Below are 26754 nucleotides of genomic sequence, written 5' to 3' on the forward strand. Positions count from 1 at the left end.
ATATTATGACAGTAGTTTTGCATTACTTTGCAGGGCTCATCTGATCTGTCAAACAGTTGAATACAAGCTCAGTGTACCAGCTGTGGTAGCCTCAAATAAATGAGTCCCTCAAAAGGGTCTACTGTCTGAAAAGAATTCCCAGGTATTCAATTGGAGACCTTTTCTTTTTTCTTTTATTGTTGAGTGTTTAAACTATCTGTGGTATTAATCAGCGATAAGATTTTCAAATTAATTACTGTGGCAGCCATATTGGATGCTAGATTGGCACCATTTTCGTTTAGGACAAACTAGACACCATTAGCAGTGAAGACTTTCAGTGAAATTCCATGTCGATATGACCATCCATTCAGAAGAATTAGTGGCAAGATTTTCAGTATATTCATATTTGAAGTCAGCTCAACACCATTTTCATTCAGGAACAACTAGATATCATGGTCAGTCTTCTGGTCAAAATCCCACGATGATATGACTTTATGTGCAGGAGTAAATAACAGTGTAATGATTTTATTGATGGATGGAATGAAGGCTACAATAGATCAGCACCATTTTGATTTCATACCCTCATGATGTCAAAGGAGGTCTTCTGGTGAAAACCCAATCTTGAACTTCAAAGGCCCTGCCAAACAAATTTCACTGACAAGGTGTATATAAATGCTGTTAAAAAACTTACTGACAAATAATCCACTTTTTTGTCAATTTTTCAGTCATATCACTACAATGTCTGCAGTGTGACAGTTTATAGTGATGTCTAGCACTGGGGCTTCATGCCACAGACATGTATCATCATGTCCCACCCAGACACATTATCCTGACACAGGCTGACCAGTCCTAACACTAACCTCTTAATGCTGAGTGCCTAGTGAGGCAGCTGTGAGTACCATTTGTATAAGTCTTTGTTATGACTCTGCAGGGGTTTGAACACACAACCTCCCGCATTTGAGGTGGATGCTGTAACCACTAGACCACCATAGCGGTCAGAACAAGAGAGAGAGACAGAGAGAAAACATCCAGAGATAAATAAAATGCAAGAACATTGTTTGCTATGCTTTCAATATATTTTTTCTATCAAGTAATCCTTTAACAATGGAATTCTTACAACAAAAGATGAAAATATCCATATAATCAAAATAAATAACATACTTCTTTCACCCATATATATTGAAAATTAAAAAACAAATGTACAAAAGTTAATGAATAGACCATTGCAATATCACCCATTAAATATGAACCTAAATGGATAATAGCTCGAGTTGTATAGTGAAATACTTCCAATTAGTTTTTAGATTTGATAATGATTTCTATCATATGCAATATAAAGGATAATTAATTTGATAAATTTTTGATGAGGATACAATTCTAGCAGCACAACATTGCACACAAACACACATGTACAACCTTCGACAGCTGTCAGTTATCTTGTAATATACTGACCTCTAAAATTAGCAAATGACAACACTGCTCAGTATATTCTTAAATACTTTATCATTTGAAATAAAGCTATCGGAGTCATTACTGTCCGTATGACATTACGATAATAGTCATTTCCTAAATATACATTATAAAAAATTCATATTAGGGCTGAAACAGACTGGAATTTTCTGAATTGGCTCCTACCCCTACCTTGATTATTTTTATAACCAATCTTATTTTACTTCCTGAATTATTCACTTGCATTCAATTTTTTTATTGGATTGTGAGTACTCTTAACTGCTGAGGTCTAGTCCAATCATGTTCGTGAAAATGACATTAAGTTCTCAAATTGAGTGTTGTCAATTGCCACATGAACAGGTATTACACACTGTTACTTATTCTCGATTCTGTGAAGCAATTTCTTCTTTCACATGGTTGAGAAGAGCATATGTTACTGTACAACCAGGCCTTGTAATCTCAAGACATTTTAAGCACAAGCTCAAGCTCAGAGTCGCACTCTGTACCTTTTACAGGCATGAAGATGGAAACCTGGAAGTCGAAGGATACTATTAGCTTCGGATTCTTTACATGCATGCTGAATTTCAATGACACGGGTGCATTCGAAGTATCACATCTAACCTGGAGTTTTGAACTTGAGCTTTGAGCGAAAATGTTTTGAGAATACAGGACCAGGAAATACATTAAATTACATACACATTTAATCTTATATGGTTCATCTAGTGTTCAACACAGGTGTTCATTATGTATCTCCAGACTGCACACTAAGAATAGAACCATGTAGGTGTTTTTACTGATGTTCATGTGTCGATATTCTTCTATACAGCAAACTCAACTTTAATAAATTCTATTCACACTGCTTAGCTAAAGCAATTTGTAAAGTGTAAAGAAATATGGTTTGCAATAAATACAAAACTGCATTTGTGTTTTGTTCCGAGATTGGGGAAATAACCAGGCTGATGTGGCATATATGTTGGCCTGACAGCCACTTGCATATCCCAACACCATATCTAACTTGTTCTTTCTGGAGATTCAAAACAAAATGCTTTGCAGTTCTGTTTATTTATAGGGTTTCTTTACACTAAAAACAGATTACTGTAAAAAGCATCACAGTTCATCTTGCAAAGTGTTCTGATACATTGTGTAACATCTCTAAATTTGTATTATACATTACAGTCATTCAATTTTCTAATCTGAGCAAGTACTCAAGTATTTACCATTCAAACAAAACATTAGCAAAGTTACAATTCAAATCTCTTAATACAAAAAAAACGTGTTAGCTGAGCATTTGTCAGAACTCATAAGATGAGGCTAAAATAACAAAATAAGATTGTGTATTTTTGGTCACTGTAAAATGCTACGTGTCCTAGACAGACCACATTTCTAACTGTTAAGTTAAACCATCAATAAAAAAAATCTGGATATAAATTTGATGAAGAAAAAAAATGCTGTGCAGTAAACTTCTTTCTTCAAAGTATATTAATGAATTGTGAAACATACTACTTGAATCTGCATGAATACCATGCGAGATAATTATCTTTCTGTTATACCTCTTTTACTTTTTCATACTGAGTAAACATTTATGCACAATTATTAATTAGTGCAATGAACATGTAGGGCAAGGCAGTTCTTAATGGCCTATAGAAAAACAATTAAAAATATAATATCAACCTTGTCAATTTATTATGCAAACAGATTAAACCATTATCATTTCATGTAAACAAAATAATACTTTTTCCTGAAATTCTGCATTTTCTCTTACTAAGTCTGATATTGTCAGTAAGGATGACTCAAAAATTCTAATCAAAATAATGAGTAAAATTGTTGCTCTGTAATAAACAATACTATCACGCTTTTTTAGGTTATTACTATCTTTAATCTACATTGTTTATACAGATCAATTTAATCTTAGTTAAACATAGGTTAGTGACGTGCTTGTTTGCTGTTTTAATTGCTATAAAAAAATAAGCGTTGACAATCATCGTACAAAAAGAGAGTACTAAAATCATATATTTCTTTTGTCTAGATTAAATAAAAAACTGTATCAGCTAATGCATTATAATAGCTGTCAGATGATCTTAAGAAATAGCCAACTGGTTTTGGTGACAGTACAAAGGATAAGCAGTTAAGAGTTATAAACAGCATAAGGAGTACAACTTAATGTCAACTAAGCTTTCTTTATTTCTTATCAATTTTGTCGAGATGTAAGACTTCAGTAATTGACAAAATATAAGCCACTGATTTAAATTCTGATGGCAGTACTTGTCAGCACAGGGGCTTCATGCACATTAGTAATTTAGCATCTCTAGTCTCTAAGATGAACCTTCTTTAAATGTTGTTAATCCTTCAAGTTCAAAGATGACCATTTCTGACCCTAGCAAGTATTTACTAAAGTTACAACGCATCTAGTTATTTTATGCATCTGTCAGAATGCATAACATGTCAGTCAAATTGATACGAAATTGACATTACGTTGCATTCCTAGTGCTGTTTATAATTTGAACTGCTTGACCTTTCGTACAGACTACCAAGACCACTGGGCAATTTCAAAAGATTTGTAAGACATCTATTGTAATGCATCAGCTGATATAGTTTTTATTTAATTTCCTCAATAATAAGCATAACAACTGCCAAAAATGCAGTAGTACAGCAATGTGGAAGTATTCTGCTGCTAGTTTGTTGATAAAAATGGATTTCCTATAAATCTGAAAAAAAACTCAGCAAATGGATTTTATCCAAACTTGAAATGCAATGAAGCTTTTTTTGACAAACAAGGATTTCTTCACAAGAACATTTATTCTGGAATTCTGGCTCTTTTTATGACTAAGAGACTGTCATTGTCCAAGCTATTTTATTAGCTTTGCTATGAAAAAAAATGAGGAATGGTGAGCAATTCTGCTTATATAAATATACCCCAGTCTCTCTGGCATCTTGTCCATACCCCATGTGTGTGTGATTTGGATTTTTAACGTAGCTTTTTAAAAAAATCAGTCATATTGCTACGATGTCTGCAGTTTGGCAGTTTATAGTGATGTCTAGCACTGGGACAACATGCCGCAGACATGTAGCATATGTCCCACCCAGTCACATTATCCTGACACCAGGCTGACAAGTCCTAAGACTAACCTCTTAATGCTGAGCGCCAAGCGAGGCAGCTGTTAGTACCATTTTTTAAAGTTTTTGGATGACTCGACTGGGGATCGAACTCATGACCTCCTGCATCCGAGGCGGACGCTCTAACCGCTAGGCCACTGGAGCAGATAAGTCTATAGTAAACAAGTTGGTAAAACTCTCATAAAAATAGTGTGAGTATAATTAATGGTCAACATACATATCTTGTGATGATCGTAATATATACTAAGTCTCATGGCAATCCATAAAAAGTTGCAAGAGTATCGCAATTCACAATGCATAATATAGGCAAGTAAAAAGGGGCAATAACTCTTACAAAAATAATGGGAGCACAAAGATTTGTCAATATGCTTATATTAATATGATGACCATAATATGTAGCAAGCTTCAAACCAATTCATAAAAAAATGCAAACAAATTGTTTTCACAATTTTATGTCTTACAATGCATTCAACTGCAGGATTAGAAGAGCCATAAATCTAACAAAAAGTAAGAAAGCAAAGTGCACCTTCAGACGATGAACATGACATTTACCAGCTTTCAAGACAACCATCAAATCTGAGGGACTGTTAAAACTATTAAGATTGTGTCATCCCCTGTACAAAGCTAAATGACAGAAAGGTCAATTATTACAACTAAAATTGGGAGAGCATAATGATTTGTCTACATGTACATCTTCAGGTGATGTCCATAATATTTGCCAATTTCACTGCAATCCATTCAAAACTGCAGGACTAGTTTTGCTTATGAGATGTGATCAATGGAAGAATGAATAGACAGATGGAAGCATGGAGACCAGGATATAAAAACATTGGGGAAAAATCAGACTAAATCAAATAAACTGGTAGAGAAATTATAAAATACTTCTTAAAAAAAGATCTGAATAAAAGATGGAATTAAAGGCTCACAAAAAATGGTACAATCTCTCTCTAACCATACGTTCTGTTGGAACATAGGAATGTGTAAAGCAATTCTTAATTGGCATCACCGAGTTATGAACAAAAAAATTATTTATGGAATGTAACACACAAAAAAATCACAAATGCATGCTAGGAATTCTGAACTCAAAGTAAGTTCCACCACTATCTTTAATGAATCTGAATTCATAATAATTTTGAATGTTTTATAAAGTAAACATTCTTTTATCCAAATGTAAACTTAAGTCATCCATTTTATCCATAAGACAAATTGCAAGCAAATTTAAGGTCTACTATGTATAACAGAACTCGTAAAACTAACATTTAGCATCTCAAAATGTATTATGTCAGAAAGGTTTTGCTAACTTCATAATCTAAACTTTATGGGCAAAACAATTTGTGGATGTTAAAATTAATTCATGCTTTTTAAACTTCGATGCAACAGTGCTTGATAAACTGTCATCTTAATTTTTTAGAGCACATCAAAGTCAAAGCACAATACATTTTTTTTACAAACTATTGGTATAATTTGACAAAGCGCAATAAAATAAATTACAAAGTATTGGTATAATTTGCATATTGTTAAAGAAGCACTAATAATTCTTTGTCTTTAAAGAAAAATGGTCTGAACATAAAACTAGCAACATCTACTTTATGCCATCTTAGTTCAGTACCTTGTCTCTGTGAAATATATATAACGTAAGAATTCACTTTTAAATATGACAAATGAACTGAGCCGTACATGGGAATTATCATTATAATTGAAGTAAAATTCAGAGTAATTTGAATTATGGTAACAGAATCTGTAAATAAAATTTTGGCAAACACGCAATGCAATGATTAATGGTGAAAATCTGATCACATAAGATGTCATAAATGGGGTCATTTTCACTTTGTCAATTTTTGGCAAAATTTCGAAATTCTTTAAGATGCTTTTGTGACAAAAAAAATAATTTTGTTAAAAATTATTTATAAAAATACTAAACACCACCAATATATGCTCCTCAATATTTCCAATTATGCCAGTGACTATTATTAGGCATATGTACAGATACATTAGAAACAGTGATTACTGAACTGAAATCCTGTAAATTGTTTGTCAGTCTTCTTAATGTAGTCCCAAATACACTGTGTAGTAGCCCAATTTCCTTGCAAATAACATTTTATGATCTGCAGCTTGTGAATCCATGTGAAAATTCCCCATATATGTTATAAACTGTGACAAAATTACATGAAATCAACTGTAACAAAGAAAAGTAATTTTGTTACAGAGACTGAGCTGCAAATAAAATTCATCTATACAGTGACATATACATGCATAATTAAACTTTGGTAATGTTAAAGAGAGTATATGACTTTGGAATGTTAAACTCATGTAAAATAAAAAGAGTACAAGCATATACACCCATACTTGCATTTGGATACTTGTATACATAATTAAGCATTGAACATTCAAGTAAACAAAAAATATCAGTATAGATGCTAAAACACTATAATTAAAAAAATTAATGTGGTTAAATGAAAGAGAAATAATTCTCTAACTGCATAATTTATAGCTCGGCAACTATATATTTAAAAAAAATCTCTGTAACAGTGAAGTTGATGAAATAGAAGAAACTGCATTTTGACATTGAAATTCCAATGATCAGAAAAATGAACCTCAGTTTGATTAAAAGATTATGCTTACAATAATTTTTCTGGCTTGCACACCCATATTATAAACAAATGTATTCGAACAGTAATTTGGCAGAGATTACCTGGTACCGTTTTAATCTTTTCTCATTCTGTCAAAAAGGTGATTAAGACACATATATGATAATATTAAATATTGTAGCAAATTTAAAATTTGTGACTTTTTAAATTTTCAAATGAACTAAAACTTGTTTGAGCTGTTACACAGTATCGCTCACCTCATAACAGTTGACCATTTCACTAAGAACACTTATGTAGTATTGTACGAACATATCCATTGTAAAGCATCTCCCAAACTTTACACTGTGTCGACTTTACCTATTTTACAATATTCTGATATTTATTTCAAAGGATAAAAGTCTAATATACATAATATTTTGATCATAATCTAAGTTATCCACAATCTTGATGATTCACCCAACAAATCAATAATATGGCTTCACGAGTTGTAACACCCCAGCCAATCAGCTGCAAGACCACATTATAAATATGCACTAATCACTCTTACTTTTCAACTTCCCAAGATCTTGATGATATATGCCTGTATTCCACTTTGGATCAAAACTGATTAGGAATTACAGCTTCCTGGGTATTAATAAGCAGGTACAACATACCTATATAAATATGTATGGATCATGCTCTTTACTGGAGAGGTCCAATATCTTGATGACAGATATATTCCAAGTTAGATCAAAATCAGATCACAAATATGGCTTCTAGAGTGGTAACAATCAATAAGGTGCATGACTGCATCAATAATATGCATGGATCCCACTTATTATCACAGCCATCCAAGATCTTGTAGATGCTGAAAACACAATGTTGCATTCTAGAACATGCAAATGCAATAATTTCATTGCATCCACATAAGAAATATTAAGACTGTCTCATCTAAGAAAATTCAAGACCTATAAGTAAAATGTATTGACTTGAGTTGCAACAAGGACATTAAATGAAGACTTCATGTTGTGGGTTAACTGGATTTTCTGCATTATAATGTTGAACATATAGTTTTTCATTCAATGTTAAGGAATAACGTAACAAAATTATGTTAAGATTATACGAAAAGAAACCCCTAAAACAATTATCAGCTTATATTAAGCTTAATGTATATTAAGACCTATTAGTAAAAAATTATACTTCCTCTGAATTGCACATGAATTAAATAACAGCAAACAATATTTACACAATGTAGCTATTGTTTAATCAGTCAAACGACTTCCTTGCACTGACTTAATATATACACTCATAATCAATATCTCTCTACTTTGCAGTCAGGACAATCTTTTGAGGACCTCCAAAAACACCAGTCATACATTACAAATTTTAAATTTATTTTGATAAATAGTTCTCAATGGAACTAAAGTAAACAAGTTCTCTTTAACATTTTTGGAGACATATTTTGTAAATGACAATATTAGAAATTATAATCACTGAACATATTTTGGTGAGATGACTCAGATGCCTGTTGTCTTGTTACATGAGGACTGGTAGTATTATGGAAAGTTGATTTCGGCACAAACTTATCCAAACAAGGAACACCTGTTTATAAATGACTGATGAACCATTTCTCTTAATTTTTAATACATATTTCACCTACAGATTGATAGATAGAAATTCAGTCAAAATGGGATTAAATAATAAATTGTGCTTTGCGTAGTCCTCATACTAGGTTACTTCCTTACTGCTCATGTAACACTATTTTCACCAAGTCAGCAGTTTCAAAAAGCTAGAAATTTACAGAAAGGCTTTTTTCTGGATTTAACATTTCTTTTGAAGGAATATGTCAAAAGTAACAGATAATATATAAACCATTAACGTGTAAGCTAAGAGATCTAGCTGTCATAGTAAAATTTATAGATCTTTTTTGTCCAGAAACATTATTCACTAAAATAAGTCATGACATTTCAAAACAAGGATGACCCCGGAGTCAAACATTTTAAGTACATTGGTGTTCGTGGTTTTGTAGTTGCTTCAAACCAAAAATACTCAGACCCAGTGCAAGGCTTTCCACCTTTAAAGAAAACAGACACTTTGAGCACATCCACAAATTTATGTTCTCACAAAAAGATAACTTTTTTTATAATATAATAAGCACAGAAATGTTGAAAAAAGGCATCCGCAGTTACAGCAAGTTTTCAAATCTAAAAGGTCTAAAGATCTTTAATAATTACCCTTAAAAACAACAAGATCTTTTTAAACTTCAGATCTGCCATCTGCATGTAAAATGTACCTCAATCATGACAGCTGCATCAAAGTTTTTGAGAAAAAAAAAGACATTTCTAAATATGCGGGTCCATTGTGCTGACTTCAAATGGAGAACTCAACTGCAGACCATTTTAACTGGTAATGTATATCCTCATAAGTTGAGTCCAACTGCAAACTGCACAGCAGATCTGGCTTGGTGCAGTTTGTTTGGCGTAATCATTTCAAAAGTTCATGTTTTAAAGTTCTCAACCACAGGAACAATTTTACTTCAGGAAGACAACAATAATAATGTATCTACCATCCTCAATTCTGCACATTCATGCTACTTTTGTAAATCAAAATTCATATTAGATAAAAGCTTTGGTCTTTTAATTATTAGCATGTTTAGGACCTTGCTTTTGACAACACCTGGCCACAGTGAGTTTTTTTTAAGTGATCTGATCTGATAAGATTGTTATTAACATACTGTAAAACCTGGATACACGAAAGCAGAACTATATGGTAAAAATGGCACATGGACATGAAGGAAAAATAAGCGCTTATCCGAGTGACCAAGGAAAGTAATATCTAAGATGTAAAACTGCTGTTTTCTGACAAATATTCTGTTCTAATTACGAGATTAGCATGATTATTGGCTCACAGGTAGTTACTGCCATTTTTTCTGCTAAATCTTCTTTCTTTCAGCAACTATCCTGGGTAACATGTTGTAACATCTGAGTTTTGGTTGTCTGGTTTTTAATGGCACTTTTAACATGTTACATATTATATCATGACAATGAAATGTGACATAAGTGCCTGAGGACCAGAGACACAGCCAACACAGACTAAGTATTGAGCCTTATCCCCTGGATTACAAATCTGACACTCCACCAATCAATTCAGCACGACAAAATCTGGTCAATAAGTTAAAATACTGAAATGTTACAGAATCTGTATCACGATGCATTTCATGTGAATAAGTGCATATGGAGAATAAGTGCATAAAATCTTCACTAATTTAATTAAATAAACATGTACATTTATAATCAATATTTTCATTAATTTCTGTCCCATATAAAGCAGTTTCGTATCAGGAAGTCCAACTCTTTCTCTTCATTTAATGTTACTGCTAGCTCTCGGAGAAAGATCAAGTCATTCATGTGAAATTACAGACTTATTTGAGAAGGACATGTGGAACAATGGTGTATATCATAGCAGAATTGAGGATGCTCAAAATCAGGATTTCCAAACAGAATCACATTTTGCATGTCATGATAAATGTATAAAAAAAAACTCATAATATTATCCTTCATTTCAGCTAATGCTACTGAATTGAACAACGACTAATATCTATATTAAATTGACAGCAGGAACATCTCTCATTTAGTGGTCGCGGGGGGATCAGATCCAAGTCTTCATCATCTGGTTCAAGGTCAAGGTTGTAACCATCCTTGATCAACTGCTGAGTTATCTCCCTTTGTGCAGCTTTTGACAAACGGGGCACAGCAAACTCATCTTCCTCACTGAAATAGGAATGAAAAATTGCATATATCTAAATATATCCAAGTAATTCACCCCCAACCACAAAAATCTGCAATCAGTTATATTCAAAACAATACTAAAAAAACACTGCATGTCGAGTGTGTTATAAATACAGTATATTTGATAAAATGTGCTCATTATTAATGGTTTTGACAAAGTCAGCACTTGATCCAAACTACCAAAATAAACCAGTCACTGGTAGAAAACAGATTTGACAAAAGACAAGTTATATGTCTTAACTAATTAACCAAATGGACAGTTTTTGGTTATCTGACTTCATCATCATAGATGAATACCTTGACTTTATGTAAGTATCATGTATAGGCTACAAAAGTCAATTATGGAATATATCTTGCTTTATGAGCACTCTTGTACATTCTCTAGAGCTTATGCCATAAATTTTTTCTTCACTTTTGATATAAAATAATATGTATTCAAACACGAATATCATCAACTCATCAGTTAAAGACTGCCCTAAAATTAATGCTATAAATGATGCAGTGTGGAATTTAATAAACACAGACTTTAATATTTTTTATCGTCCTCTGCCAGGTAATGCTGGCAGGAAATACAGAAATGTCAACCTGTCACTCATTTGTTTCTGCAGCATGACTCCAAAATCAATGAAGATATCTCTGTGAAACTTGGTATACATATTAGACTAGTGGTCTAGATATGTCTTTTGCTATCACAATCCTTCAGTTTCACTATTTTTGTTGGGGTTTTTTCCATTTGTTTGTCCATACATCCATCCATTATCTTCACGTTTGCTTTGAGTCAATATCCAAAATCATTTAAAATTAAATTTGGTACACATATTAGGCAAGTGGTGTAGATGTGCTTTCGCTAGTCACAATTCATCTGTTCTAACATATGTAATGCTTTCATACATTTGTTTGCTCATCCACCCATCCATCCATCATTCATATCTTTGTTTAGGAAGGCAAAATACCAAAATTGTGTAAGATATCTCCATGAAATATGGTACACTGTGTGCCTTATAAATTTCACTTTATCTCAATTAATATTTTTAATGTTTTTATCTCTTTGTCTGTTCATGTACATATTTTATTCATACTTTTGTTTCCAGAGTTGAGCTAAAAAGCATTTAAACATGTATCTATGAAACTTAACACACTTTATACTAGTGGTCCGAATTGATTTTCACTACCAGGATTACTTCAGTTTAATATTATTTAATTATTTTTATGTTTTTATCCACTTGTTTGTCCATTTGACCATCATTCATGCGTTTATTTCTTGAACTCCAAAATTACATATGATGCCAATTATTTTCCTGTACATTTTGTAAATACAAACTTCCTATACATGAAATCTTTAATAAATCCTCCTGTCTCGAAACTGAGTCAGTTTACAGTACAATTAAACTCTTAAGTACTTTGAAACACCTAAAAAATGTATCTTGGTCATTTTCATCTCATAACATTTTATATGTAATATTTTCATGATCATCAATCAGATCATATTTTAAATAAAATACATCATACTACATGTATAATACAATCATGGCAATTTGCGGAAATCACTATAAGCCTCATGGAGCAAAAAATAAAAATAAAAACAACAAAAAAATTCAATCATATTATAAACAATGCTGAATTTGAGGGCTGAAGTGCCACCAATTTACATGAAATCAGGTGGAAGAACATAATTCCAGGGATAGTGCTATTCATGGTCCATTTTATATCCAAGAGAGAATACTACTTGGATCTAATCATTTAATTAAATGAGTTGACTTCCTGGACTGTTCTTCATCTGAACCAAATTCACTAAGTTTTATACAAACTGTGCTTCAATTTATGTCCACATCATATCTGTCTTGCAAAAACTTACATTCAAAATTGAAGAAGAAAAATCTCATCACTGCTTCTGTTGTTACCACTATGCCAAACACGTCTCACTATGCTAATGCAGGTAAGACAACTCAGCATTATTATAAAAGAAAGAAAATAAATGTGATGGTGAAAAACATGGTGACTCACCTGTCATCTGACATTATGGCAACAAGGGGCTGCTGATCCTGATGTGCAGAATGGTAGTCTTCTTTTCTGTTGGGATATAATAACCTGAAAAAGCACAAAGTCAATAAAACAGAACTTTATTTATATGAAACTCGTTGGGGAATATGGCAAAAAAGGTAATTTAGATGAATGAGCTTGAAGTATTCCAGATCTGCAAGTTTGAGAACATATACTTTAGTATGTGTGATTTGGTTGAGTCAATGATCTAAATAAAATGAGGACCTACTTACTATACTTTGTATTTGTTTAGGACAAAACAATACCAGTGTCTGCAATTCTGTAAGCATTGTTGCTGCTTTTTGTGGGTTAAATGCCATTTTTCAGTACCTGACAGGCTATACACAACATCCAGTTTATCTGGTGAAAGAAGAACCCAGAAAAGCCCCAGGAAGAAGCAAAGACCCATGGGAAACTACTGGCAAGCTTTCTCACGTACCCACATTGGCCAAGACTGAGACTCGAACCCACATGGACAGAGGTGAGATGTAAGTGATCGGCCAACCAGGGTCCCTGATGGAAGCATATTTGTGACCAGATTACAAAAGGTAAAAATGAACAACAACAATCAACAATACCTGCAACCTAAAACCTCAGAGAAAAACAAATTATTACTCATAATAAATAGAAACTCATCAACACCGAGTCAATACTAATGCAGAATCCATGCTAGAGGGTGCAGCACTTCAGGCACAACAGTTACCAAAGTACCTGTAATTCTGCCCCAAAACACAGAAAATATGAAGATGACCTGACCTTTTCTTGAGTAGATGCCACCTGCCCTCCTCCCAAAAATGAGATTTAGTATGCTAATATAACTTCCTTTCATTTCCCTTTACAATGCATGGAGAAAATGAAGTATTTGTCTTGCACAATAAATACTGTTGTTGGACGAATGTGTTACCAAAAAGTAACATTTTGTATAACATTAACATTATAATGTCATAACACAGTGCATAACCACTAACTGAGCACAATGCTCCTATGCTGTAGTACTATATCAATAGAGTGCAATCAGCATAACAGCCAATGACTCAGCACAATGCTCCAATGCTGTAGTACTATATCAACAGAGTGCAATCAGGATATGCAGCCAATGACTGAGCACAATGCTCCTATGCTGTAGTAATATATCAACAGAGCACATTTAGCATACACAACCAATGACTGAACACAATGCTCCTATGCTGTAGTAATATATCAACAGAGCTCATTTAGCATACACAACCAGTGACTGAGCTCAATGCTCCCATGCTATAGTACAAGGCCAATAGAGTGCATTCAGCAAACATTACTAGTTACTGAGCATGTTTCTGTGCTGTAGAACTATGTCAAGAGAGTACTGAGTTCAATCAATGTACACAACTTAATTCTTGTTATTTGTATATGCCAAAAGTAAAATAGTGTCTTACAAAGTGGTACTGAATATAAAAGCTATATAAGTTATATAAACCTGTTTTCACAGTTGCATACTCAAAACTGCAAAACTGACAAACAGTATTTATATACTGATACAGACACCTTTTCGAGTCATTATTTCATAAATACATATTTTATATATGGTGCCTTTACCTATTTCTGCACTCTTATGTTATGCGTTTAGGCTTGAATAAACAGTAACACAAGAAAGAGTGAAAACAACAAGCTTTGAAAAATTTAACAAATTGTTTATTTCCCTGGAAAAATACTGTAAAAATTAAAAAATAAGAACTTACGGTTTTAAGAATCAAATCCAAAAATAATCCATGAATAAAATTTTAGAAGTCCTAATAAAAATGTTCAAATGAATTCAAGTTCAAGTCCCGACAAAGAATCCAAGATGGAAGGCAATGACGTATGCTGTATCCTGTTGAGCACACATATATTTCCAGGAAAAAATATTTAATCCTTTTCAATACAGATAATTTGAATAAACATTAAAATAACTCCAAACTGACACAAGAAAAGAACACCATTACATCCCAGTGTTTTTAATCCCAACCAAGATTATTTCTCTAAAACAATGGTTATACAGTCATTCTGAGGTACAGTATGTGTGCCCGTATCATTGTCACATGATCATGTTTATATCATGTACTCTCAGCATGGCCCTGACAAGAACCAATCATTTTACTCAGAGAATAAAATTTTTAAAAAGTTGCTTACTTCACTAAAAACTATTTACAAGTTGAGGGTCACGTATCCAACACAGCCTCTATCTCAGCCTTATTATTCCCACAATAAATATAAAAAAATACTTGTTCACGTGACTATACCTAATTTTGAATTAAGGTCGGGAACTAGGTCAGCTTTGTGTTTACAAATGAATCAGTGAAGGTCAAACTATTTTCAGAAAAAAATTCCAAATCACGTAAAGTAGATTACATTATAATAGCATGTACAATAAAAATAAATTTTTAAAGCTGACAAACAAACAATAAAATTAAATATGAATTAAATCAGATATACGTAACAGCACACAAGTGTACAACATGAACTTTCACCAACATAACATTTGCACATAGTTTTCTTACCAAACTTGAAATCTGCACTACCTATTGATGTGTAATGGACCTAACTCACTTGTGAAACAAGAATATGAAATAAAGAAATATATCTAAAAGATGCCTCCAACCCTCTCTCAGACTTAAGGGCTCTAAGATTCTGAAAGAGCAACAAATCCAGCTGAATGTATGCATTTATGAACACCCACCCATTTACAACAGATAAAAAGGAGATCATGAGACTTAAACTGAGGCCCAAGTGGACATGATGCTCACCTGACTGACATAGTCTTAACAGCCAAAACTAAAAGAAGTCAGCAAAGAAATCTTGATCAGTAGGAAGCTTTCTGTTGGAACTCCTTCCCATGCTATTGACTGTAAGCATTCTCAGGTTTGTTGACATCCACATTCAATTAAATGAAAGGCCCATATGCCTTGATGGTATGTGTCAAAGTTGGTCAAATTCTATGCAATGCTTTTCAGAGATAAAGTTGCATCTTTTTCTACTTTTGGCAATGGCAGCCATACTTAATGAAATAAAGCCTAATTTGTATAAATCTGAAAGCACTCAAGCAAATGTACTTTTCAGTCAAATTTGGTAAAATTCTGTTAAGCAGTTATTTGGAAGATGTTATTAAAGAGGGTGTCTAGGAAGTACCTCTTCATCAGACTGACTGTTTTCATAATTCATGTGGCACATACATTATGGAAAATACAAAATTTGTAGAATGGAAAGTCTAAATATTATCTGATAAAAGATGTAGCTAATGAAATATTTTTAGTAGATAAGAAACAGATGGGACAACACTATGTTGGAGAATTCAGGAAGTGCTGTGCAAATACAAAAATGTATTGATGCAAATAATATGCAACCAATAGACAACGATATTATACACGTGGTCAAATATTAAAACCAATAATTTGCAATCCTATCCATGGATTGTTGTAATGAAACTAAAAAGTGTATGATGTCATATTAAGAAAATCCATGTTTCCAAAAACAGATATACCCACATGACGTGTGTCATTTTGCTCTTGGTTGTGTACTGATTTAGTCAGAAAGAAGGATCAAGTTCATTCATTCATTGGCTTTAATGCTTCAGTTCATCAATGATGAATAACTACTGTATAAATGGCAACAATAAAATAATTAAATATCAAAGGTTGTATCTTATTATATAGTTAAATCTTGAAAAAACTATTAGTTCAGGTGTTATTAATTACAGAATTTTTAGGCACATTTCAATCACTTTATTATAAGTTATTCATGATTTCACTTGGCCTGCTTAATATACTTGCCATTAACTTGAGCATATTAAAGGCTATTACAAACATATTTAAAAATGTGTTTTTGTTATTTTTCTTTTCAAAATAACACTTCAGAAACAACAAGCATGACATTCTGTGATTGGATTGAATTATAGCACAAGTAATAGCAGACATTCTATTACCTGAATTTTATCTTGATTAGTTTCATGCTACATTATAATGACATTGCACCGTAGGTGACAGAACTTGAATGCAGAAATGTCCAAAATAGAATTCTCAGATAATCAGTCAAGTGTTTCAGGCTGTGAAAGCTAAGAGACCAGCCATGTTCCAACATTGCCTGATTGGATGATAGATGATAGGACTGGGGACCAATCATGGGGTATCTCTGCTGAACTTTGCTGTTGGTTGAGGGACATTTGATTTTAAGAAGTCCTGGAGTATAATTCCAATGGGGCTGAGTTGGAAGAAAATTGAAATCACTTTTCATCAGGAAGGTGTTTTTTTTTCTTCTAGTGAGAGCCACTGATCAGGGTCAGGAAAATAAATGATGTTTTCTCCCTAAATGACTGATTCATCACAAGGTTTACATCTTTGGTAGCTTTGTTTTCTGAGTTCCATTATCGGGCCATAAAACTGGCAGACAAAAGATTGAGGTTAGAATTTGATGATGGTTTTTTGATAATCTTTAAGGAAGTGCAGCTGTGGATAGAGATGCATTGTTTTTTACAAGGTAGAGAATAATGGATGCAACTTTAGCATATGAGACTGAATGCCAAGTTGCCCTATTTTGTACATGAGAAAAGAGTATGGGGTTAACACCATGTTAAAATAGCTGAATTGTAGCAAGAGATCAGATTGAGCACGAGTCAAATACTATGGCACTGCCAACCTGCATGTGTGTGTGACTTGGATTTTTAACGTAGCTTTAACAATTTTTCAGTCATATCATTACAATGTCTGCAGTGTGGCAGTTTATAGTGAAGTCTAGCACAATGTTACACCCAGTCACATTATCCTGACATCAGGATGACAAGTCCTAACACTAACCTCTTAATGCTGAGCCCCTAGCAAGACAGCCATTAGTACCATTTTTATAAGTCTTCGGTATGACTCGGCCAGGATTCAAACCTGCAACCACTAGGCGACTGGAGCCATTGATCAGGAGTATGACATGGTAACCAATTAGTTCACAGAGAACTCTTAACAAGTAAGTAAAAGGGTCTCACACGTAAACTTAATAGCACTGGTGAAAACATGTATGGCGCACCCCTCCCATATCAGTCAATGCAAACAACAAAAATCGTTTTGAATTACCATTCTTTAGCTTGTAATGTATATAGCACATACATGGTCCACCAACAATAATTTTAGTTGTTTTCATATCAACGGTTGTCAAATTTACCATCCCCTGTATAAGACAAGAAATTCTTGATTCCGCATTGAAAATGATAGGTATGCCAGAATACTCTACTTCTTGCTTATGTCAAAAAATCTCTATTTCCTCTTTGAGACTTAAAGACATGTAGAAATAGACTATTTTCTTGGTTTGATACAAGAGATGGTACCATGATTATTGTGATTACTGTGACATAACAGAACACAGCAGCTATACTTGCTCAATGTGTTGATTGATATGACTGGCAGCATGTTGGTCAGTGTATATCAATCTGCCTAGTAATGGCTTTAATGATATGACTGGCAGCATGTTGGTCAGTGTATATCAAAATCTGCCTAGTAACGGCTTTAATGATATGACTGGCAGCATGTTGGTCAGTGTATATCAATCTGTCTAGTAACGGCTTTAATGATATGACTGAGACACCTCATAAAAACTTCTCTTAAAGAGCTCAGACCATAAGAAAAATGGAATTCCACATTAAAATGGAAAAGAATCATCACTGCCTCTTGCATCATGCTGTATTAGGGCACCTTGTGGTAACTTGCATGTGCATGTGATGTGAGGACAAAATCATGGGTGGGGGTAGAAGGCTATAATCTAGACCAGTAACCAAAATCTCAAACCTCTATTAACATACAGTCTTTATTTATTTGGAAGGAGTGAATGTATGCCTAACGCGTTATGACTGGGCTATGTATCTGAAGATATATGCTGCCAGGAAGTTAGTGATGAAGGAGCTCCATCCTTTCCACCAAACGAAAGAGCCACAAGAAAAACAAGGAACGGGTGGGTGTGGTGGTGGTGATTTATTATAGATCAGCATCCAACATTCCTCTTCTTCTGACCTCCTTTCTGAATTTATATTCATGCTGTCTTCCATTCTGAACAAATTATTACCTCCTTTAATCTTTTTGTACAATCATTTGTGTCTTTAGTAAAGACCTGGTTAATGTGGCATATGACAGTAACTACCCTTAATCCACTGTTACAGTATATAATACTGCCAATAAGGAGAATGCTTTTGTTTAAAGCTTCTTTTTAATTTATTAATTGTTATTAAGTCATTAAAGAACTGTCTAATATGAGACAAAAAAACCAGGGGATTGTGGCTCATAATGACAATAAAAATATAAACTACTAGTTGTCTTTGATTAAAACTAAAACTATTATGACCTATTAAGAGCACACTCTGATGAAACCCTTCAACATTCTGCATTTTTTTAGTTTTGGAAGAAAAAAATATTCAACATCATAACATTTATACTGAAAACTTTCTGCCAGTGATTTGTATCCACTATCATACACATATTTCATCCCCACGATGGCTCTAACTTTTAGACAGAGACAGGATGAATAGATATAAGATTTTCAAGTTGTCTGATGAGGTGGTCATATAGGCTGTGAATAGGACATGTTTTATTTAGGACCAAGTAAGTATCATAAAATGTCATGTGGTAAAAATGACGTTCATATGACCATCTGTTCTGGCAGAGAAGTGATAAGGGGCCATCCATAATCATATATGACGCCTCAAAATTTTGTTGGATTTTTGTTCCCCCTCCCCAATTACATTTCATCACAAAAACTCTGCCCCCTCCCTCATTTATTATATCACAAAACTCTTACCTCCCTTAAAAATAAAAAAATAAAATTTTGGGTTTGAATTCACCTTGTATAGAAAAACAAAAAAGAATACGATAGTTAATTCTGAATTATTTAACTTTAAAAAATATTTTGATCAATCGGTTTAGTCCTCTAGAAACCTATATTAAAGAGAAAAGTTATGGATAGGAAAATGACTTAAAATTAAAGGAATAAAGTTTTAGACATCTCATGAATTTATTTCTCAATGTTCTCTTCTTCCCATGGTGATACTACTATAGTAAATAATTTACATTTTCTCACTATATGGCACTAGTGTTGTTTTTGTGTTGTCACATTTTTCAAAATCCCCTCACCTCCCATCCTGGTGAAAGCTGGCCCAATATCCCCCCACCCCAGTGTGCGATATCATATATGGATAGCCCCTAACAAGACTTTCAAGATGTGTGACATGGTGGCTACTATAGATGTCAAATCAGGACCATTTTATTTTAGAACCAACCAGACCTCACAAGAAGTCTACTGTGAAACGCCCATTAATGATATGTGGTTTGTCATACAGGACCAACTAAATCCTGGGTTGTGTGTGAGAATTTTCATGTCAATCCTCCAAGTAGTTTAGAATGAATAGCAATAATAAGGTTTTCAAGATCCAACCATCATGTCCATATTGAACAACAGATTGGCACCATTGTCATTTAGAACCAACTATGCTTGATAACTAGTCTATAGGTAAAAGCCGCATGCCAATATGACCATACCCTGAGGAGCAGTGATGATAACTTGATTTTCAAGATGGCAGACATGACTGGTTTACTGGATGTCAGATAAGCACCATTTTCATTTTATACATTTTATTTTATTAATTTTTTGCGGAAACACCACGTCAATATGACTATCATTCAGAAGAAGTATCAATAACAAGATTGTCAGGACATCAGATTGGCATCATTTTCATTAAGGATAATGTCTTTTTGTGAAACACCATGTCAAAAGGACACTGTTCGAGGAGTAGCATAACAAGGCATTCAAGATGGTGGCCATACTGGATGTCCAAGTGGTATCATTTTCATTTAATACCAACTAGATCTTGGGATGAATGTGTGTGTATGTTTCATTGCAATCATGCAAGCAGTTTAGGAGAAGCAGCAATAACAAACCTGTGTTAACTGATGGTGGACAGACAACTGGGTCACCTCAGTTTGTCCTCGGGAAAGGCATTTAACTCCCATTTCCTCTGCATCATATTGTCAATAATGTATTGAAAATGCCATGAAAACTCCCAAAAAGTACAAAAATGGAAAACATCATTGTATAAGTTCATTTTTTTGATGACCAATAAAGTTAAAAATTAATGTTGCAACTAACACATTTCTGTGACACTGACAGAACATTCTGAAGCCTTACCTATTCATTGACATGAAAGGTTTCTTTCCTGGTTGCCTCGTAACTGCACTATTATTCCCTCTTGATCTGTCTCTCTGTTTTTCTAAAACATAAGACATTTGTTAAAATGACACCCTCATGCTGATTTGTTACTAATGTCAGCCATTATTACAAATGTCTCATAGGGATATAAATTATAACTGTGGGGTAAAGTATAAATGAAGCACTTACATCTTTTCCTCAAATGGTCTGAATATATATTACATACCTTAAAATGTCTGTTCTCTAAGATTATATAAAAACTAAAATAGGATAACAGGCACAACCAGTTAATTGTGCAACCTATCTTTTTGTCTTCAAGTTCACAATCTGCCTGTAAGATGTTTAAGTTTCTTTTATCTCATACAAGGAGATTAATTTTTCAATTATTATTTGTTTCAGTTTTAGCAGAGTCCTAATCCTTTACATAATATTTGATCATGTTTCAACAATCTTCCTATATTTTCTGCTATATTAGAAGCATTTAATATTTTGTACCTTTATCCTGTATTTTAAATCTTTTACTGAATTCTGACATCTGTACCTTTTATCATATTTTTAGTATTTCATTTTTACATTACCTCTTTTGTACATTTATTTTAACTCATTAACCACTGGATATTTTTGTTCTTCTTGCCTGAATTGGAGGTAGGAAATTCATTTTGGGGGGTTACTTCTTAATTCAAATAAATCTACTTCCAAGAGATTTTTGTTTAGCCAGATATCTAGTTGTGTTTTTCTTGGCTTCTTTGCTCTTGCATGTGCAGAAGGGAAAAAGTTGGGGTTGTTTTCTTTTGCTTATTGGACCCTTCATTTTTGTGTCCTGGCCACTTTTTACTCCAAGTCCCCAACTTATACTGCTTTCTGCAAAGGATCACCTGTGTGCAGTTTCGACTGGTCTGCCTTAGATCTCAGGTCAAAAATTCTCAAATCCAGACGGGAAAAAAATCTCATTCTGACAATGTACAACTGTTTGGTGTAAAAATAATGGGCCTCAAAATACATATTTTCCCCTCAGTATTTTGTAATGCGAGTAGAAAGTCTAGATTATATGGTATCATTGTAAAGCTACATCTATCTACTTCTCTCTAATACCACCCACTCTGGTGTATTTTGAATGACACTGATGCTACAGAGCTTGAAGTAGAGTACAACCTAGATGTGGCACCAGGGGTTAATGTGTTAAAAGGTAATTTTCCAAGAGCATTTTTAAAAAATTCTTTATATTTACATTTTATGCCTGTAACCTGAATCAGCACCTTACAGCCAATATTGTAGAGATAAGCCATTAAACTATAAAACATGCATTATGCCCAAGACATCGGGGCTTATTAAACCATACTATTGTTCCTTATAGCAACATTTACAATTTAAAAATCTAAAGTACTTGAATTGTACACACCAATCTTCCTCTGCAACTCTGACGTCTTCTTCAGTAACTTCACATGGTCACTTGTGGTCAGCTTTGACGTATCATGGTTAGTCTGAAAAACAGTGATAACATACTTAATGTACAGGGTGTATGAAGAAAGCATCATAATAGATTCCTATATGGCACTTGTGATAAGTAAAGTTCTGGTGACTATCAGGAAAATGAACATGTACCAAAAAAAGTGACTCAGAAGTACAGCCTGATTCTGCTAAATAAATGTTGCAGAATGCAGATCAGGTACAATCATATTTTTAAGCAATTAACTAAATCTGACTGAATGCCAGTCATAAATAAAAGGAGTCATGCCAAAAAAATGTGGATGCAGTTGAAACAAAAGTGAGTGGGTCTGATTCAAGAGCTATTAATTCTAATAAATGAATCAGAACAGTGACAATTTGAATTCAGAAAAGATTTTTGATCAATATCAAGCTTCATACAAATGAATGTTGGTGGACCTAACAATATGAAGTACAACTCCACTAAACAATTATGCAGAATGCTTAAGGCTGTTCCAGCAAAATATACTTGGACCTAGGAAGGGCACATTCAATGTGGAGTAGTCACTTATAGATGCAATTTATAATTTTTATCATATTCATATGAACTCTTTAAATAATTAAAGTATATTTTTTTTTAAGTGCCTTCCCTGGGTACCATACCTCTTTGAATGGATCAGCCCTTACAAGAAAACTCACAGTCAATTAAATCAAACTACATATCAAATCTGCTTGAAATCCAATAATAGTTAGATTCAGATGGAGAAAGTGGAAAATAAAACCCATACGAGGTTTCAGCAAAATCAATCTGTATACTAAACTTGGTTGAAATGCAAAATAATGAAAATAGTTGTTGGGTAGAAATACATCTGGGTGAGTTTGAAAAATCAGGAACTATAACTCTACTAAATAATGATGCTGAACACTGAAAATCGAACTCTGCCAAGGTCTCATAAATATATGGTGGCAAGCCATATATACCTGAAATCCAATAAAAGTCAATGGAAACAAAGGTAGGTGGTCTGACAATTTTGGGGCTAGCTACAAATCTGCAAAATAATGATTCATATTATCATAATCAAACTGCAAACTAAATTTGGTTGAAACTCAACCCAGTACTACATAAGTGAGTGTGAAAATTTGGGACAATAGCCCTGCTGAATAATGATATAACAATGAAAAACTGAAGTCTTATCATTACCAAGCTGCATACGAAATTTGTTATGTATATTTAATTTGCACTGTTTGTCATCTGTACAAATTTTATTATATGCCATGGATAACTGTCTTTTGGACTTTACCTTATCATAAATGAAGTTCACTTTCAATATGCCATGAATCATTGCTTTTTTTTAAAATTTTGTAAACAACTAGTAACTAATACATACCTAATACTTTCTCTAAGAGTAAGAGTTAGTTATTAGGATTATTATCTTTGACTGAGTCAAGGACATTATACAGTGTCACCACACTACAGCACGCTCCATAATAACACGAATTCGGATATAACACGGTTGTGGTGTGGCTCCCAAAATTTCATATACATGTATTTTTCTGATAGCCAAAAAAATTCTCATTTAATATGCATCGATTTAAGATGGCAACTGTGCCAATGAAGCACATATTTTTGCCACTGCATTTGTTACCCACCCCCACCCCTGGCAATTTTGTTTTGTTGGATACATGCATCATTTTCTTCAGCTAACTGACCTGGCTACTTATAACATGGTTCGATCTATAACACAGTTGGGTTCTATGGCTATCAATTAGAATGTTATTGTGAGGTCACACTGTATTTACAATGGTATTCATTATAATTCTTGCAACAGACTTTCTAAGATTTTATCTTATAAAAATGTTGAACGTTGCAGAATGAAATTTTCCATTAAATAATTATTTTTCTAAGGAAATGTTAATTAAAGCCTGAAGCAAGTAGAGAACTATATAATCTTGTTGTTTTTTTTAGAAATTATTCATTCATGCTCTAAAATATTGAGGCAGAATTATTGTCCAGCATTTCATTCGGGCTGGAATTTATTTATTCAAATTATTTACTCACTGGAAATACAAAAATGCTCATGATCTAAAATTATAGAGATATTCACTGGGAATTACAGTGAAATTCAATTAAGGATATATTCTCAGATTGTATTACTGTGATCCAATAAAAGACTTGGCATATCACCATGACATGGGCTACCACAGGCACATCAACTCTTCCAGTGTTGGATTTATTTTGGAATATCACTCAAGTTTATTCAGAACTTTAAATATTAGGACCTGTGTTAGAAATTCCTGGATTATTGGGGATTTATTTTGCAATATCATAAGTTCTTACATTTTCATTTTGTATTCTAGGGAATAAATTATTTCTTAAATTTTACAAAACTTGTTGGTTCTTATTCTTTTCTATTACTTATTTTAAGACCACAGAGTCATAAAAGGTTAAAATCTGCTGACATATAATAAAGAGTATTATTGTGTTGAAATGAAAGAGGGACAGATGAACTGATGAAAAGACAGAGGCCCTATTTTCTTAGTCCACAATGTTTTGCGAAAAGTAGTGGATAATTATGACAACTATAGCTCATAAATTTGCATTTTTCTTTACATGCCCTGGAAATGAATTATTTAGGCATTAAATTTAAAAGGTTAATCTGGAGCAAAGCATCATTATGAGCATGCCTACCATAACACGACGTCTCATGTGAAAAACATGACAATCTACTTACAAAGCCTCCAACATTGTTGGAAAAGCACGAATGTCAGCAATCTTTGAAAAAATTAAAAGTATAAATAAAAAAATGACATCTTACAATACATATTCCTTGCATGTACATGTACAGCTGTAGCCCTAATAAACAGTACTGCATTTTTTTGCATAAAAAGTACACTAGTGTATAACATGCACTAAAAGAATGTGCACCACAATATCTGACCCAGAAATATGAACAAAAATAGGTTTTACCATAAAATGTACATGTTAAAATGACAATAATTTTGCTTCAAAGTGCACCAGTAGTTGGACATTTTGGACTGTGCACTGATGATCATTTGTTAAACAACATTTCAATTGTTTACAATAAACCATAAACTGGTGCTTGACTGTTTCTCTCATCTTTCCTGTCAGTATAAAGCACCCAATTATGACAAATAACTTTTAAGAATATTATAAACAAAAAGGGGCAAAATTGAGATCATATCTTTCTGATTTTTGTTTGGCCCTTAAAATGGCAGTTTTAAGGTTTGCAAATATTGGATGCAGATTAGTTTTTACTGAAATTTACTGTTCTAGAAACCAGAAAAGGACAGTGAGAAGTCTGCCGTTTACATTGAGAGCTTCCATTTGGTTTGCAACACCATTAAGTTTACATTGTTAGGGTACACCTGGTGATAGGTTAAAAATTACAAATTTGATGAAATGAAATGAGTTTGTGCATTTTTTATATCCTTGATGCTTTTCATTTTTGAAATCGGTATGAGATAATGAATAAACAGGAATGTGTGCAAATACTGTAGTAATTTAAGCAAGTCAAACTTTGTGTAGGCATACAAGCTGAACGCCTGTAGTATTAACATTAGTGGACAGCTCAGGTGGCCTAAGTGGTTAGAGCATCTGCCTTGATTGCGGGAGGTCGCAGGTTTGAACCTTGTCTGAGTCATACCAAAGACTTATTTAAAAAATGATACTAACAGATGCCTCGCTTGGCGCTCAGCAAGAGGTTATTGTTAGGACTGGAGATATACTGGAGGGTAAGTGAATACAATAATTATCTCTTCTTTCATTTCATTTGCTCTTTTTTCTTCTTTTTTTACAAGGACTGCTTGTACAGATATTATTCGATGTGTGTTAAGGTAAATGATGTAAAAACCTTTTTTTATATACAAGGACTGCTAATTCAGGTATTTTTGAGATATGTTGAGGTAATTGACGCAATAGCCTATGCAATTAAGCTACCTCTTTAAGGTCTGTTGTTCCGTTTATAGCACATTTTTGGTCGCTATCAATTCCACTGTCTTCCATATTATCCATTACAAACCAAAATTAGGCTATATTCATGAAAAACATCTTATAGAAGGGGCGAACACAGTTTCCGGAAAGCAAAACATATGCCAACGGAAACTTTCGCTACGCCATGGTGGCAGTAAGACTTTTGGGTAACGGAAATCAGTGCCCTCGACTGGTTTTACAATTTTTGCTGCGTTGG

General features: G+C 33.4%; 1 protein-coding gene across 1 annotated transcript; it reads right to left on the reverse strand.

Moving 5' to 3' along the window:
* Positions 1-1033: 1033 nt before the first annotated feature.
* On the reverse strand, positions 1034-26697 carry LOC149800960 (protein FAM219A-like). The gene is made up of 5 exons (XM_089955039.1): positions 26505-26697; positions 22521-22602; positions 21101-21182; positions 12902-12985; positions 1034-10879 (listed from the first exon to the last, which is right to left on the reverse strand). The coding sequence occupies exons 1-5, from the start codon at positions 26577-26579 to the stop codon at positions 10681-10683; spliced, it is 522 nt and encodes a 173-aa protein (XP_089811165.1). The 5' UTR covers positions 26580-26697; the 3' UTR covers positions 1034-10680.
* Between the last annotated feature and the right edge of the window lie 57 nt (positions 26698-26754).

Source organism: Sinohyriopsis cumingii, chromosome 4 (assembly GCF_028554795.1).
Source record: "Sinohyriopsis cumingii isolate HCF-2022 chromosome 4, ASM2855479v2, whole genome shotgun sequence".
NCBI classification, from domain to species: domain Eukaryota; kingdom Metazoa; phylum Mollusca; class Bivalvia; order Unionida; family Unionidae; genus Sinohyriopsis; species Sinohyriopsis cumingii.